Source organism: Cebus imitator, unplaced genomic scaffold (assembly GCF_001604975.1).
Source record: "Cebus imitator isolate Cc_AM_T3 unplaced genomic scaffold, Cebus_imitator-1.0 Scaffold148, whole genome shotgun sequence".
Lineage (NCBI taxonomy): Eukaryota > Metazoa > Chordata > Mammalia > Primates > Cebidae > Cebus > Cebus imitator.
The window spans coordinates 2921406-2940250 of NW_016107463.1; the positions used below are offsets into that span (position 1 = coordinate 2921406).

General features: G+C 35.4%; 1 protein-coding gene across 5 annotated transcripts in view; it reads left to right on the forward strand.

Annotated features, from left to right (window-relative positions):
• Positions 1 to 18845, forward strand: part of TINAG (tubulointerstitial nephritis antigen) — a 94101-nt gene that overhangs the window by 41406 nt on the left and 33850 nt on the right. For all 5 annotated transcript variants that reach the window (XM_037743616.1, XM_017542910.2, XM_017542911.2 and 2 more), the window contains 4 exons: positions 2467 to 2617; positions 6488 to 6668; positions 8442 to 8487; positions 11571 to 11694. In XM_037743616.1, coding sequence (XP_037599544.1) covers positions 2467 to 2617; positions 6488 to 6668; positions 8442 to 8487; positions 11571 to 11694 — 502 coding nt within the window. The remainder of the gene's footprint in view (positions 1 to 2466; positions 2618 to 6487; positions 6669 to 8441; positions 8488 to 11570; positions 11695 to 18845) is intronic.

The following is an 18845-nucleotide window of genomic DNA, read 5'->3' on the forward strand; positions in this document are numbered from 1 at the left end:
GTTTTGTATCCTGTGTATTCAGTATGATAAATTAGGGCATTTTTTTTTTGTTGTTGTTAAAGTAAATTATAAAGCTCTAAAAAATTATGTCAGAAAGCATTAGTTACAAAAAAGGATTATCTCTCAGGGAAACTAAAAGCTATAAAATGGAATAAATAAGACTCTGACAATATGCACGTATATTTGAAAAAGTTATTAATCAAATCAAATTCAAGCTGTTTGTCAGAAGCTGAAGAGATGAAGGTGTTTGTTGTAGTGGGAGTAATACGTGTCACATACATTTGAAGACAGAATAAAATAAGCAGGGAAAAGAATAGAGCATGTCTCAGAGATAACGTCCAGTGAAAGTTTTTAAGAAGAGGGTGGGAAACAATTGGTTGAAATGAGTCACTCTTAAATCTTCTGACCTTTTCTAAATATTTCAAGTGAATTTTGACTAAACCACCGCTGAGATTCAGAAATGTCGGTATAAGAGCAACTTATTGCATAACATTAGGATTTAAAAGACTTATCCTTTAGATGGAATCTACAGATTCATGAGGCTGGAAGAGATTTTAAAGGTCACCCTTTTCAAGCCTGTAGTATTATAAAGGAGGCCCAAGTAGGTAAAGTGGCTTACCTGAAGCCGAAAGATGAGAAGTATCAGAGATATCCCTGGAAACCAGGCTTCCAAATTTTGAGCTACTATTTTATCTGCACTATAAAAAGTATTTTCTAAATGAAAACACAGTTACACCAACATTTTAAAAAATTTAAATTTTATTCTAAATCTTTGTGCTGAATGTCAAAGCTTTAAAAAATTTCTCCTTTCTTTGATGAAATAGGGAATTATTTTCTTGACACCATCAGAAGTTGTATAATGTCATTTGCTCCTATGAAATATATCCTAGTACAATAGTAGACGGAAATCGAGTAGGGAGTTGGAGGTTACAAATTTAACACATATTGAACATCTAAAGAATGCCAGCAATTGCCCTACAGCATTGTAACATGCCGCAGTTACATTAAAACCGTGTGTATACAAAGATACATATGTAAATTAATTAAATGAATTATTTTAGAAAAATTTTAAATTAGCACCTTGAGGAGTTTCAGGACACTGACACTGATGAGAGAAATACTATAGCTTTCACTAAGAAAAGTGAATGAATGGAAGAAAGGTTATTATTTTGTTGCCTTTAATTAAAAGTGAGTAAGAAACTAAGCACCGAGAATAAGACTGTACCAGATATTCAACAACAAAAAAAAGTCTGTACTGAAGTAGTACCCACTCCAATTTTTTCGTGATCTCATTACTCACATTAGTTTATTTTGGTACCATGATCAAAATGATGACATGTGTAGGATTTTGCTATTGGTTGATTAGTTTCCCTAGTCTATTATTCTACGAGGGAAGAAGTGTCTCTCTTGTTTCTTGTTTATCATTGTAATTTCCAGTGCTACAGTGCCTGTCAGCTAGTAGGTGTTTAATAAATGTGTTGAGGAAAGGAATGAACCAATAACAATGACAATTCTAGGGAATTATTTAAACAAAAGAAGTTTTAATAATAAAAATGTTTGTGTGTGTGTGTGTATATATATATATAACAATATGAGTATCATAACTATATTACTAGTTGTACATAGCATTACATATAATCAATTACATATATAGCTATTTGATAGTGTATATATAATTATATAGCTATATGTGATAAATCATATATGTAACTAATATTAGTTAATAATTACAACTGTTAGTAATTGTAACTAAATAAATATATTCAGCTTGTTTTATATATAGGTATAAATAAGCTGAATTCCATGTCTACTGAAACAAGATTAAGATAATAATGTTATGAGCACAAAAGTGTGCAATGTAGCTTTTAGATATTGTAGAAAATAAATTCATATTAGTCTCAATTAGCTTAAGTATGGTCTCCTGGGTAGCTAAATTAGATACCAGTTTAAAAACAAAGGATTCAATCTTATTCCAATATAGTAGATGACTGAGGATGAGTTTCCAGTTAATATTTCTATGGTTAGTTTTCTTGATTACCCCAGTTCCAGTTTAGTTACACTCATTTAGAAAACATACATTGCCCATGACTACATGCAAGATACTGTTCTCGGTGCAGGAAATAGAAATATAAGGAACTTATGGCTCTCGCCCTCCAAGAGTTTCACTTGACAGATTCCTTGATGAGGAGTTCAGAAGTATATAGAACATCAAAGGAACAAGAAACCAGAAAAATCTTTGAAGCAAATAGGACAATGGAATAATATCAAAATAAGACAAAAATTATGACAAAGTATGACACAGTTCAACTGGTTGGAATACATAAATATATATTAATGCTATTTGGCTTTAATTATTAATTATACACAGTTTTAAGACTAGTTTAGGGTTCAAACAAAAAGGATTATGTATGTTATTAGGAATGCCATGTACCATTTGAATGTTAATTGATACTCTGTTTGAAACAGGTGTGGCTGCTGACCGAATAGCAATTCAGTCTAAGGGAAGATACACAGCCAATCTATCCCCTCAGAATTTGATCTCTTGCTGTGCCAAGAACCGTCATGGATGCAACAGTGGAAGCATCGATAGGGCTTGGTGGTACCTGAGAAAACGTGGGTAAATAGCTGCCTAACGTGTTTCTAGGATTTTTATGAGTGGTACATTGTGTTAGAACAAGGAAAAGAACCACAGTATTTTAACAAAAAAAATTTAAATACACACACACACACACACACACACACACTATATCTATATGAATATAAATATGCTATTTAAATATACACTATATTGGTTATTCTATTGAAATTAGAAGCTATTAGACATACTTCTTAAAGAATGTATGTATTTCTAGCTAAATTAATATAAATTTTACTTTTGAAGATGCAAGTATTTCTTCTTGTTACTCTGATCCAAGCGAGTCCCCACAGACAGAATAAAGTAATCGGGGTTGCAGATCTCTCTGCCGTGCTTTTCAGTTACCCAGGTTGATGAATAGATAATGCCAGGTAAAATTAGGCTAAAAATAAGAATAATAATGTAAAGAAATAATTTACAGTTGTTTTAATTCATCAGTATGGTTCATTAATTGTCTCCAACCCATCCGATGAAAAAATGGGAGGTTACATTTCCTTAGTCTCATGGAGCCTGATACCCATATAACATCCTTTTGTCTGCTATAAGAGCTGATCCACCAAAAAGCTGAATTATTTAACTAAGGAAGCTGCTGCTGATAAAGAGTGGTGTATATATGTACTGCTCACTTGCTCTTCATCATTCACCCAGTGCTCTGGGTCTGCTACAGGACCAGTTAGATGCTATAGAAGATAGTGGATGTCATATTTTGTTGGGTTGCAATAAATTGCTTTAGATCTTTTCATGTTTTGCCTAAAATGTGATGCTTTGAATGGGCAACTTAGGCTGATACTTTCCTGGTGTACTAGTGCTTGGTTGGTTTCTGTTTTGTATTATGATAAAAAATAAAAGCCCTTTAGGAGCTTAAAAATGTAAATTATCATTGAGACCCAACTAAATCTCATTGTATTGGACTGCTTGGGGTGCCGTAACAAAATTCCGTAGACTGAGTGACTTAAACAGCAAACACTGATGTTTTGGAGGCTGCAAAATCCAGGACCAAGTTGCTGGCTGATTAGGTTTTTGGTAAGGGCCCTATTTCTGGCTTTCAGATGGACCCCTTCTCGCAGTGTCCTCACATGATGAAAGAGAGCTCTGGTTTCTTCCTTTTCTTATAAGGGCACTAATGGCACCTTATGATGGCCCTACCCTCGTAACATCCTTTAAAGTGAATTATCTCTCAAAAGCCTACCATCAAATATCATTACTTTGGGTATAAGTGCTTCAGCATACAATTTTCTTTCTTTCTTTCTTTCTTTTTTTTTTTTTTTTTTATTTTTTGTTCTGGAGTATGTGTGCAGATAGTGCAGGATTGTTACATAGGTATACACATGCCATGGTGGTTTGCTGCATCCATGCCCGCATCATCTACATTAGGTATTTCTACTAATTTTATCCTTCCCGAATTCCTCCTCCTCCTGCTCTCTCTCCCGTAGCTCTCCCATCCCCCAACAGGCCCTCATATGTGATGTTCCCCTCCCTGTGTCCATGTGTTCTTTTTATTCAACATCTCAGTTTATGACTGAGAACATGCGGTATTTGGTTTTCTGTTCTTGTATCAGTTTGTTGAGAATGATGGTTTTCCAGCTTCATCCATGTCCCTGCAAAGGACATAAACTCATCCTTTTTCAAGGCTGCATAGTATTCCATGCTGTATATGTGCCACATTTTCTTTATCCAGCCTATCATTGATGGGCATGTGGGATGGTTCCAGGACTTTGCTATTGTAAACAGTGCCCCAGTAAACATACACGTGCATGTGTCTTTATAATAGAATGATTTATAGTCCTTTGAGTATATACCCAGTAATGGGATCACTGGGTCAAATGGTATTTCTATTTCTAGGTCCTTCAGGAATTGCCACACTGTCTTGCACAACAGTTGGACTAATTTATACTTCCACCAACAGTGTAAAAACATTCCTATTTCTCCACATCCTCTCCAGCATCTGTTGACTCCAGATTTTATAATGATCACCATTCTAACTAGCATGCGATGGCATCTCAAAGTGGTTTTGATTTGCATTTCTCCAATGATCAGTGATGATGAGCTTTTTTTCATGTTTGTTGGCTGTATAAATGTCTTCTTTTAACAAGTGCCTTTCATATCCTTTGCCCACTTTTCGATGGAGTTGTTTATTTTTTTCTTGTAAATTTAAGTTCTTTGTAGATTCTGGATATTAGGCCTTGGTCAGACGGGTAGATTGCAAAAATTTTTCCCATTCTGTTGGTTGCCAGTTTACTCAAATGATAGTTTCTGTTGCTGTGCAGAAGCTCTGTTTTGGCTTTTATTGCCATTGCTTTTGATGCTTTAGTCATGAAGTCTTTACCTATGACTATGTCTTAAATGGTATTGCCTAGATTTTCTTCTAGGGTTTTTATGGTGTTAGGTCTTATAGTTAAATCTTTAATCCATCTGGAGTTAATTTTTTATAAGGTGTAAGGAAGGGGCCCAGTTTCAGCTTTCTGCACATGACTAGCCAGTTTTCCCAACACCATTTATTAAGCAGGGGATCCTTTCCCCATGCTTGTTTTTGTCAGGTTTGTCAAAGATCAGATGGTTGTAGATGTGTGGTCTTACTTCTGAGGCCTCTGTTCTGTTCCATTGGTCTATATCTCTGTTTTGGTGCCAATATCATGCTGTTTTGATTACTGTAGCCTTATAGTATAGTTTGAAGTCAGGTAACATGATGCCTCCAGCTTTGTTTTGTTTTTGCTTAGGACTGTCTTGGCTATGTGGGCTCTTTTTTGGTTCCATATGAAGTTTAAGGTGGTTTTTTCCAGTTCTGTGAAGAAGGTCAATGGTAGCTTGCTGGGGATAGCATTGAATCTATAAATTACGTTAGGCAGTATGGCCATTTTCATGGTGCTTTTTAAATTGACACAGTTCAGTCCACAGCACTCATCATTTAATACAAATGTAATGCATTTAATGCAATATATTTTAGGTTGTTTGAGTGTTTTCAATGGTTTTGCTTTTGTCATATTCTTTCCTCAGATAGTCATACTGTGTTGGACACTATTACATTTTCAAGAGCCAATCCTAGTGGATACTTCTATGGCCATTTCAGCACAGAATATTGACAATATCATTTCTATGATTTTATTTTCCTTACATTTACCTTTTTATTCAATATTATTAAGTTGGAATTCGTGCCAAATAATTTGTACTTTGCTATGTTTAGTTTCAAAATCAGAAGTGAAAATCATTTTCTCTGTCTTTTAGATCATACACACATCTGATCGTTTACTACTTTATTAACTTTAAATATTATATTAATAACATGCTGTTGCTCCCAATGTACCATGAACCACCGATATATAATAGTTTGTATTATGTGAACATATCTATACCTTAATAAAAATATAAAAACATGAAAACAAAACAAAATAAAAACTTTAATGCTACAGCTTGCATAATTTTAATATCCCATCTAGGAATAGTCAGATTCATTGTCTTATTTATATTAAATTTAGCTCTTCCAAATTATAATTACATATACAGGTTGAAGTGGTCCTTCTCCTATTAGTATTACCACAGACTTAATATTGACAGCCATTTTTTAACTTTAGGAAATTCTATACTACAGATACAATTATTTATTAAAAATTGATCGAAGCAAGATTTTTAAAATTATAATGAAGTAATAGGAGGGTAGGGAAGAGTGTAATGTCATTGAGCTTCTGTCACTGTTTTAGTCATTATTAGTCACTATAATCAGTCACTATTTTGAAAATTATGCATGTAAGTAATCAGAATAATTTATGAATGTTTAATTCAGTAAAATTAAATACAAACAGGATATTATGGCATTTTCCTAAATACTACCTTTGTGTTTTTGCTTATTCCTCATAGGCTGGTATCCCATGCATGCTATCCACTTTTCAAGGACCAAAATGCTACAAACAGTGGATGTGCCATGGCAAGCAGGTCTGATGGACGAGGAAAACGGCATGCCACAAAGCCGTGTCCCAACAACGTAGAAAAATCTAACAGGATCTACCAATGTTCTCCTCCGTACAGAGTCTCTTCCAGTGTAAGTGTAAATGCAAAGAAACAAGAATAGTTGACTTTCTCAAACATATGTAGCTCTGCTGTAACTGAAACAATTTAAAAACTATTTAAAACGATTATATTCTAAAATAATTATATTATTTTCATGTATGATTTTTAATATTTTTAAGTACTTTCAGTTTTGGTATCATGTCTTACCTTTGTAATATTAGCAGTGTAAAAATTGACTTCAATTAAAAAAATGTCCAAGGAAATAGGGTTTTAAAATTATGTTTCGTAATATGTATACATAAACATATTCGAACTTGACAATTAAAAGCTAAGTTAAACACTTTTTCACTGACTTTTTGGTGGAGTTAGCTCATTTTTCCAATCCTTTGTCTCATTCAACAAAATAATTTAAGAGGACCTGGGTCTAATAGGAAAAATACTCCCGTGGATTCTAGGTTGTCTGTTAAAAGCCTCAGCAAATTTACTTCACCATATCAGTGTTACCCAAGCCTTCTCATTTTCAGAATTTGCGAACCTCCAGTGCCCCCCAGCTATCTCCAGAAGACAATTCAGTATTTAACCATGGCACACTGGCCTTTCATGAGTTGGTTTTGACTTACTACTTTTGTTCACTTATGTCCTGCCAGCATCTGCCGCTCTATAGGGACATATGTTCCTTATATACGGAACTAGTCTCTGTTCCCCAGATACACCATGCTGTGTTATACTTTTCCACTTACCTAGGTGATAATTCTTCAGATGCAAATGGTTATTAAACCTTTCCATCGAGAATGCCAAACAAATGTTAAGGCCCAGATAAAAACTTTATCTTCTCTGTGAAGTTTTCCTTGATTTCTAGGCAGCATTAATTTCCCTTTTTTGTTTGAAACCATAACACTGTGCTTGTCTCTACAATTGATCTCATTATATAATAATGGAATTAGTAGTGTCATTCAACCAAAATGTAAATACCTTGAGTATAGGTGCAGGGTTAATACGTGTTCCTGTCATAGTTTCTGGCATGTACTTTGTGCTCAGCGTGCACAGAGTGAGTGAATGAGTGCCCTGCCGCCCTGCAGAGGGCTGCATTATACATTAGGAGACATCATAGACATATTTGTACTAAAACTACTGTAACAACTAAACAATCATTTGAGATAGTTCTTGTGAGAAAAAGACTAGAGGTACTATTAATCTCCACTATATCCACTATATTGTTTTAACTTACCTTATTTATTTATTTATTTATTTATTTATTTATTTATTTATTTTGAGGCGGAGTTTCGCTCTTGTTGCCCAGGCTGGAGTGCAATGGCATGATCTCGGCTCACCGCAACCTCCGCCTCCTGGGTTCAGGCAATTCTCCTGCCTCAGCCTCCTGAGTAGCTGGGATTACAGGCAAGCGCCACCATGCCCAGCTAATTTTTTGTAGTTTTAGTAGAGGCGGGGTTTCACCATGTTGACCAGGATGGTCTCGATCTCTTGACCTTGTGATCCACCCGCCTCGGCCTCCCAAAGTGCTGGGATTACAGGCTTGAGCCACCGCGCCCGGCCCTGCTATTTATTTTTTTAACCATAAAAAGAGATTGTATTTTCTCTCCACTCCAAAATTACTATTTAGTGATAAATGTCATTAAAATAAATGGATGCTTCCTGTCTTTAACAATTTCATTAATGCAGCATAATAACATGAGTTTTTCAAAGGACAATTGGGAGTGAATTGCAAACACTTAACATTGTACACCAATCAATATGTTTAGTATGCTCTGATAATGATATTGCTCATCCATATTTTTCCATCCAGGAAGCAGAGATAATGAAAGAAATCCTGCAAAATGGGCCAGTTCAAGGTAAGCCTGGATGAAATATAGTTTTATCTTATTCACTCTTTTAATAAGCAACATTACATTGAGCTCGCATAATAGGAGTTTAATAAAAGAAAGAAAATTTTCACTTTAAGAGTATTCAAAAGGGTTCAACAGTTATAAAATTAGTGCAGTTTTGAGAGATATGCTTAACTATATCTTAATTAGCTGCCATTTGATTTTCAGAAGATAGAGTAATTTAAAAATTGAACTCTTAAATACTACATATTTGATGAATGTCTCCAGAGTCTTTTCAGAGTGATCATGGGCCAACAGAAAGTCAAACATGAAATGCCAACTGATTAATTTGTAATGAAGTTTGCTTTATTCAGTCACATTTAAGAATCATACATAGTGTTTTCTTGTCTTCAGTTTAAATGGATTACGTAGTGGATTAAAACAAATTGAGGATTAATATTTTCCTTCTATTAGCTCAAAGTAAATAAAGTACACCGGTATAATTTTGCATTTTACAAAAGGCTATCGAATTTGATCAATTCTGTAAATGTTTTATGTGGAGTAAACTAACAGTAAATAATAAAATAACAGTTACTTATTGTACATTGCCTTTGATTTATATTATCTCTGATAATAATTTATTCTGCTTACCTGTTGAGTTTTATTTTGCACCAATGGCCTGGATAAGGGTAAATTCACAGAATGTATTCCCTGTATAAACATTGGCTTGAAGTGCATGGAAAAACAAATCCAATGAGCCCAAAAATGAAAATTTGCGTTGTGAATTCTGAAGGGCCCGGAATATATTATCAATAAAGTGGAATAAAAAATAGGCCAAAATTAAATGTAAAAACATTTGGTGCATACTTAAGGAACTAGTGCCAATTTTAATTTTTCTGAACACTGATCTAATTATATTGGTTACATATATATAGACAGGAATCATAAATTTTATAATTGTGTGGGATGAATTTTTATTGATCATTTTCACCATTTGGCATTTATTAGGAACCACAGCTTACATAAACATGTCCTGAATTTAATTTTTAAAAATTGTGGGACGTTATGTAAAACCTGAAACAAATGAAGGAAGTTTTCTGTTCCCCCTTACAGCTTTGTAAGCTGTGTATTTGTTGGTCATTTTAAGAGTAAGGGGAATAATCTTTAATTTCAAGGCATGCTCCACTAAGTGGTGCTTGTGTGACAAATTTAAAGGCTCACAGGCATTTGAACTCAAGGTTACATTTAAAAATCCCAACTTTGGCATTTGCTATTTAAATAACTGGGCAATTTACTTAACCTTTCAGAATCTTCAAGTCATTGTACCATCGTTTCAAGCATTTTTTTTTCCCTCTCTCCCTCTTTTTTTAAATCAGACAAACAATTTTGAATTGTAACTATTTCAAATTGAGAAGATGTAAATACCTTAGGTTTATTTTATGGCCATATACTGAAATGCTCATAAATTTCAAAGAATGAATCAGAAATAAAGAATAACATTTAAAAGCAATAAAGCAAAAATGCAAGTTATTCAACACCCAATTTACAAAGGTTTCTTGAGAACCTGCTTCCCACCCGCCTAAGCCAGGAGCAAGAGATGAACAACAATTAAGGCTCTCATCCATGTTAAAATTCTGTATCACGAGTTTACTGTAATTTTCCAAAAGTAAAATTGCGTGATCATAACTTATACAGTTATATTTGTGAATTAAGTGGGTTTGGTATCAGAAACTGCAGAAAGAAGCCATCTTTCAGGTAATTATAATGGCTTCTCATCCTTTTTTTTAGTTGGCAGTGTTTTTCAGGAATAATGAATATATTTTTTTTGATGCTTAGAGAAATGTTGAATCATAAGACCTAAGAGAGTGAATGGTTCTATAGAAAAGAAAAACCATAGCAATATGTTTACATTTTTATAAATGGATAGAATGCTGGTTGACTCTTCTTGCTATCGATGTTATGGGATTGCCTGCTTGTTATTGTCCGGCCTTGCATACAGCATTTCCCCTGTCTCAGCACAAAAGAGTGTAAAAGGCAATAGAACCCTGAATGAATAACATTGCGTACATTCTTCTAAAAGCTGTAGGATTAAAAATAAATATAGGTGATGGAAAGAGAACAAAAGCAGAGATCTGCATAGAGTACAGTTACATAAATTCTTAAAATCCTAAAGGAATATGTTTTAGAGTAGATAAAGAAGTTTTAACCTTTTGTGACTATTTGCACAGCATCAGAAAAGGCATGGAACATTGAACACTGAAACAAAAAGTGGAACATTACAAAGTTATATTTAACTTTGGAGAATAAGTTTTTGTTTTAAGGATCTGTCAAACACTACGTTAGTTTGTTTAAAATGCTTGTCTTAATTAGACAAGCATTTTACACAGTTATCAAGATATACATATCTAATCCCAACTAAAAAATTTTAAATTCATATGTTCTAGAAGAGAAGTTTAGAGTCTTCATCCTGAATTGCCACAGCCCTTCCACAAAGAAACACACAATAGAGAAATGAAGTAATCTAGGTGAGGGAATGAAGGACAGGTGTCTAAAGTGTAAACTCCACTTTTCCAAGTATACAACATTGCTTATCTCTCCAGAGCTGGGAGGATGAAATCCTGTCAAAGTTTTCTTTTGCCAGGAGTTTGCTTTTTTTATTCCAGCTCACCAAAGAAAGATTCGTATTTACTTATGAGGATTAAAGACAATTGTTTTAACCCCAGTTTGCTAGGCTTTGCTAGCTTAATTGGAGTTTCAAGAGGCTTGTGATAAAGCACAAGGTTAATGGAGAAATAGCAATCACAGACCAAGTATAGTGTGCTTTTGCTGCAAGGCCTTAATTTTTGGTAGTAGAGTCTCTGCTGATTAGACTAGATGGTGTTTTAAAAGCATAGTGTGTACTTAATAATTCTAAATAGTTAAAAGTTGTTTTTATAAGATAACAAAAGATATTTCAACTAATTAAATTAAGTAGGAAAGAAAATAAGGCTGAATTGCACAATCCCTTCTTAGATTCAACTCCTTGCAATTTACCCATTGATTATTCTACGAAATTTTCTGGTGGTTTCTAAAGATGTTTTAATGCTGTCTTCTGTCGGATTTTATTTTAGCCATAATGAAAGTCCATGAGGATTTCTTCCATTATAAGACAGGAATATATAGACATGTTACCAGCACAAATAAAGAATCAGAAAAATTTCGAAAGCTTCAGACACATGCAGTCAAACTCACTGGGTAAGGCAATTAAAACAAAATACTCCTGTAATGCTTTTGGAAAGTGAAACTGGAAATAAGAATATGTAGTGTTTTAAATGCTAGAATCCCTTTTGTAGGAGAGATTGTGATATAAATGAAAAATGATCTAAACCTTGATACTATTTAGTCATTATTTTAAAGTCCAGTAAAAGTCTAACTCGGCATTTTGGGGACAAAATGATCATTTTCTAGCTCTTACTTCCTGTCACTATGTCCTTAAGAATCTGTTCTAAGGGCAAGGAAAATATATTATTGAAATAACTTCTACATATGGCATAATCAAGGAGAGAAAGCAAATCCAAGGTGTATTATGGTTTGAGGAAACTGTTTTGAATAGAATTGCAAATAGCAAAGATTAAGCAGGAAGAGAAGTAAGGTCACCTATAATTCAATGTAAGGTTACTTTATGTGAGAATTGCAGAAAGTAGATTGATCAAATTTGTAAGTAAAATATATTAATCTATGCAAGAGCAAGAAAGAAGTTCAGAATTTGGTGGTGGGATTTCAGGAGTAGGTAATTTTAAAAATAGGCCCTATTCTGAAAGACAGTGTGGTTATGAGACCACTTTCCCAGCACCTTCTCAATTTGTTCTGACTAAAACATCTCATAATGTCTCCCTCTAATTCAAATGAAATGCTATAAAGTTTTCTTGTCCATCTAAAATCCTCACTCTTCTCATCTTGCATATTATGGTAAATAACTTCGTTCCTATTGAACATGTCCTTAATGGCTTAATTTTACCAAGCCTGCACAAAACAACCTCACCTACAATCAAATTATCTTCTCCTTACTGATCTTTGAAACACCTTTAAATCACTTCTAAGCTATGTAGACAAACTATCCTGTGTGATGTCTCCAATCGTTGTCCCTCTTTTGTTTTAAATACTCAAATATTTCAATTAAATAATTATCACTTTTTTAAATATAAGATAATACTAATTTTACGATGTGTTGATTTCAGGAATGTGAAAATATGAAGAATATGATGTAGGATACTAAATTATTAATGTAGGATACTAAATCTACAAATGGAAAAAATGTAATGCATGTGTGTATGTATGTATTTATAAATGTTTTCACCATTCAGAGATAACCTCTGTTGAAATTTCTGAGTATTTTTAGTGAATCTCCTAGGTATATAACTATAGAGAAACAAGAAAGAAAGAAAGAGAAGGAAGGGAGGAAGAAAGGGAGGGAGGAAGAGAGGAAAAGAAAGCGATTTCATAGGAAAACAAGATACTGTAGTACTTCAGATCTTTTGAGAAGGAAAATTTTTCTAATGTTTTCACTGACAGTGTATTAAAATGCCAGTTTTTAACATTCTTTCAAATACTGCATTTGAAAGAAATGCTTTTCCATTTTAATAGGGTTATAAAACTGAATAGTTTTAATTATTCAGCATAACATCTTTAGAAGCCTATGGTAGCTTCCTATTACCCTACTTTTTAAGGTTATATGGAATAAGATGATTGCCTTAATTTTTAAAAAGTGTATCATTTTTAATAAAACGAAGTCATATTCACTACTAAAATTAATAACTAAAAAGAAGATATTAAAAAAACCAAAAACCCAAATCAGGCCAGATGCAGCAGCTCATGCCTGTAATACCAGCACTTTGGGAGGCCAAGGCAGGTGGATTGCATGAGGTCAGGCATTTGAACTCTTATCTTTACAAAAAAAATACAAAAATTAAGATGGCCAAATAAGAACAGCTCTGGAGCGCAGGTCCCAGCAAGAACAATGCAGAGGGTGAGTGATCACCACATTTCCAAATGAGTTTTTACTGCCTGCAGACTAGGAGATTCCTGGGCAAAAAAGTGCTATGAATTTCCAGCACAGCTGTTTCAGCTAGAGCAACTGGTTTCAACACAAAAATTCATACAAATCTGGGCAGCCATTTCAACTGGTGCCTTGAACACCTGGGAGACAGAGCCACCCATTTAACTGAAAAAGAGGGGGCTGAAACAGGGAACCAGGTGATCTGATTCAATGGATCCCACACCTACAAAGACCAGCAATCTGAAATACTAAGGGTTGAGAGTTTCACAGCAAATGCAGCTGGACCCTGGACTGTGCAGCTTGATTGGGGGAAGGGCATCTGCCGTTACCAAGGCAGTCCACCATCACTGAGACAGTCCACCATTACCGAGGCAATTCTAACTGTATCTCTGTAAATAAAACTGCAAGGAAGTTTACACAGCAGCTGGGCAGAGCCCACAGCAGCTCAGCAACACCTCTTCTGGCAGACTGTGACAAGACTACCTCCTTGCAGGGCAGGGTATCTCTGAAAAAAAGCAACAGCACATCAGGAACTTATAAATAAAGCGCCACCTTCCCAGCACAGAGCACCTGGGAAAAGAGGCAGTTATAAGTTCCGCTGCAGCAGACTTAAACATACCTGCCCAACGGCTCTCAATGGAACAAGAGCTCCCAGCACAGCACTTGAGCTCCTATAAGGGACAGACGGTCTCCACAAGCAGCTCCCAAACCCCTGTATATCCAAAGAGACACCTTGTAAAGGAGAGCTCAGGCTGACATCTGGCATGTACCCTCTGGGACGAAGATAACAGTAGAAGAAACTGGCAGCAACCGTTACTGTTCTGCAGCCCCTGTGGGTAATCCCCAGACAGGTAGGATCTGGAGTGGACCTCCAGCAGTCCAGCAGCAGAGGGGCCTGACTGTGAGAAGGAAAACTAAAAAACAGAAAGAAATAGCTTCAACATCAACAAAAAGGATGCCTACTCAGAGACTCCATTTGAAAGTTACCAACTACAAAGACCACAGGTAGATAAAGCCATGAAGATGGAAATAAACCAGCACAAAAAGGATGATAACACCAAAAACCAGAACACCTCTCCTCCTCCAAGGGATCACAACTCCTCACCAGCAAGGGAACAAAGCTGAATGGAGAATGAGTCTGATGAATTGACAGCGACAGGCTTCAGTAGGTGGGTAATAACAAACTACTCCGAGCTAAAAGAACATGTCCTAACCCAATGCAAAGAAGCTAAGAACCTTGAAAAAAGTTTTGACAAAATGCTAATGAGAATGAACAGTGTAGAGAAGAATATAAACGACTTGATGGAGCTGAAAAACACAACACAAGAACTTCACAAACCATATAAAAGTTTCAATAGCCGAATTGACCAAGCAGAAGAAAGGATATTAGAGATGGAAGATCAACTCAATGAAATAAAATGAGAAGGAAAGATTAGAGAAAAAAGAGTGCAAAGAAATGAACAAAGCCTCCAAGAAATATGGGATTATGTGAAAAGACCTAATCTGTGTTTGATAGGTATACCTGAGTGTGATGGAGAGAATAAATCCAAGCTGGAAAACACCCTTCAGGATATTATACAGGAGAACTTCCCTATCTAGCAAGGAAGGCAAATATTCAAATCCAGGAAATACAGAAAACACTACAAAGATACTCTTCAAGAAGAGCAACCCTAAGGCACATAATCGTCAGATTCACTAGGGTTGAAATGAAGAAAAAAATGTTAAGGGCAGCCAGAGAGAAAGGTCAGGTCACCCACAAAGGGAAGCGCTTCAGACTCACAGCAGATCTCTCGACAGAAACCCTGCAAGCCAGAAGAGAGTGGGGCCAATATTCAACATCCTTAAAGTAAAAAACTTTCAACCCAGAATTTTACATCCAGCCAAACTAAGCTTCATAAACCAAGGAGAAATAAAATCCTTTATGAACAAGCAATTGCCAAGAGTTCGTCACCAGCAGACCTGCCTTACAAGAGCTCCTGAAAGAAGCACTAAACATAGAAAGGAACAACCCATACCAGCCACTCCACAAATGTACCAAATGGTAAACAGCATTGACACAATGAAGAAAGTGCATCAGTTAATGGGCAAAACAACCAGATAGCATCAAAATGGCAGGATCAAATTCACATGTAATGATATTAACCTTAAATGTAAATGGGCTAAATGCCCCAATCAAAAGACACAGACTGGAAAATTGGATTAAAAAGCCAAAAACTATCAGTGTGCTGTATCCAGGAAACCCATCTCACTTGCAAGGACACACATAGGCTCAAAATAAAGGGATGGAGGAAGATCTACCAAGCAAATGGAGAGAAAAAAATAAATTAATTAATTAATTAAAAATAAAGAAAGAAAGAAAAAGGAGGAGTTGCAATCCTAGTCTCTGATAAAAAGACTAAACCAGCAAAGATCAAAAGAGACAAAAAAGGGCATAACATAATAGTAAAAGGATCAATACAACAAGAAGAGCTAATGATCCTAAATATATATGCACCCAATTCAGGAGCACCCAGATACATAAAGCAAGTTCTTAACGACCTACAAAGAGACTTAGGCTCCCACACAATAATGATGGGAGACTTTAACACTCCACTGTTGATATTAGACAAATCAACAAGACGGAAAATTAACAAAGATATCCAGACTCGAACTCAGATCTGGACCAAGCAAACCTAATAGGTATCTACAGAACTCCCAACTCCAAGTCCACAGAATCTACATTATTTTCAGCACCACATCACACTTACTCTAAAATTGACCGCATAATTGGAAGTAAATCACTCAGCAAATGCAAAAGAATGGAAATCATAGCAAACAGTCTTTCAGACCACAGTGCAATCAAATTAGAAATCAGAAATAAGAAATTAACACAGAACCTCACAACTTCATGGAAACTGAACAACTGGCTCCTGAACATTGACTGAAAAAACAATGAAATGGTGGCAGAAATAAAGATGTTCTTTGAAACCAATGGGAACGAAGACACAACATACCAAAATCTCTGGGACATATTTAAAGCAGTCTCTAGAGGAAAATATATAGCAATAAATGCCCACATGAGGAGCAAGGAAAGGTCTAAAATTGACACCCTATAGTCAATATTGAAAGAGTTAGAGGACCAAGATTAAAAAAAACTCAAAAGCTAGCAGAAGACAAGAAATAACTAAGATCAGAGCAGAACTGAAGGAGATAGAGACACAAAAAGCCCTTCAAAAAAATCAATAAATTTAGGAGCTGGTTTTTTGAAAAGATCAACAAAATAAAAAGACTGCTAGCCAGATTAATGAAGAAGAAAAGATAGAAGAATCAAATAGATGCCATAAAAAACTATAATGGGGATATCACCACCAATTTCACAGAAATACAAACTACCATCAGAGATTACTACAAACATCTCTATGTACATAAACCAGTAAACCTAGAAGAAATGGATAAATTCCCGGACACTTGCACCCTCCCAAGCCTAAACCAGGAAGAAGTTGAATCCCTGAATAGACCAAAAACAAGGGCTGAAGTTGAGGCTGCAATTAATAGGTTACTCACCAAAAAAAGTCCAGGTCCAGTTGGGTTCACAGCTGAATTCTACCAGACAGACAAAGAGGAGCTGGTACTACTCCTTCTGAAACTATTCCAACAATACAAAAAGAGGAAATAGTTTCCAAATCATTTTATGAGACCAACATTATTCTGATATCAAAACCCGGTAGAGACTCAAAAAAAAAAAAAGAAAAAAGAAAAAAGAAAACTTCAGGCCAATATCCATGATGAACATAGATGCAAAAATCTTCAATAAAATACTGGCAAACTGATTGCAACAGCACATCTAAAAGCTTATCCATCACAATCAAGTAGGCTTCATCCTGGGGATGCAAGACTGATTCAACATACACAAGTCTGTATACATAATCCACCACATAAACAGAACCAAAGACAAAAACCACATGATTATCTCAATAGAGGCAGAGAAAGTCTTCGACAAAATTCAACAGCACTTTATGCTAAAACCTCTCAATAAACTAGGTATCTAGGGAACCTATCTCAAAATAATAAAAGCTATTTACAACAAGCCCACAGCCAATATCATACTGAACAGGCAAAAACTGGAAGCATTCCCTTTGAAATCTGACAAGGATGTCCTCTCTCAAGACTCCTATTCAATATAGTATTGGAAGTTCTAGCCAGAGAATCAGACAAGAAAAAGAAATAAAGAGTATTCAATTAGGAAAGGAGGAAATGAAATTGTCCCTATTTGCAGACAACATGATTTTGTATTTAGAAGACCCCATCATCTCAGCCCCAAATCCCCTTAAACTGATAAGCAACTTCAGCAAAGTCTTAGTATACAAAATCAGTGTGCAGAAATCACAAGTTTTCCTATACACCAATAACAGACTAACAGAGAGCCAAATCAAGAGCTAACTTCCATTCACAATTGCTACAAAGAAAATAAAATACCTAGGGATACAACTAATAAAGGATGTAAAGGACCTCTTCAAGGAGAACTACAAACCACTGCTGAAGGGAATAAGAGAGGACACAAACAGATGGAAAAACATTCCATGCTGGTGGTTAGGAATAATCAATATTGTGAAAATGTCCATACTGCCCAAAGCAATTTATGGATTCAACACTATCCCCATCAAGCTACCAATGACCCTCCTCATGGAACTGGAAAAAAACACCTTAAACTTCATATGGAACCAAAAGAGAGCCCACATAGCCAAGGCAACCCTAAGCAAAGAGAACAAAGCCAGAGGCATCACGCTACCTGATTTCAAACTATACTACAAGGCTACAGTAATCAAAACAGCCTGGTATTGGTACCAAAACAGAGATATAGACCAGTGGAACAGAACAGAGGCCTCAGAGGCAACACCATGCATCTATAACCATCTGATCTTTGACAAACATGACAAAAACAAGCAATGGGGAAAGGATTCCCTGTTTAATAAATGATGTTTGGAAAACTGGCTAGCCATGTGCAGGAAGCAGAAACCGGACCCCTTCCTGGCACCTTACCCTAAAATTAACTCCAGATGGATTAAAGACTTAAACATAAGACCTAACATCATAAAAACCCTAGAAGAGAACCTAGGCAAAACCATTCAGGACATAGGCACAGGCAAGAACTTCATGACTAAAACACCGAAAGCATTGGCAACAAAAACAAAATATACAAATGGCACCTAATTAAACCTCAGAGCTTCTGTACAGCAAAAGAAACAATCATTAGAGTGAACCAGCAGCCAACAGAATGGGCAAAAAATTTTTGCAATCTACCCATCTGACAAAGGGCTAATATCCAGAATCTACTAAGAACTAAAACAGAATTACAAGAAAAAAACAAACC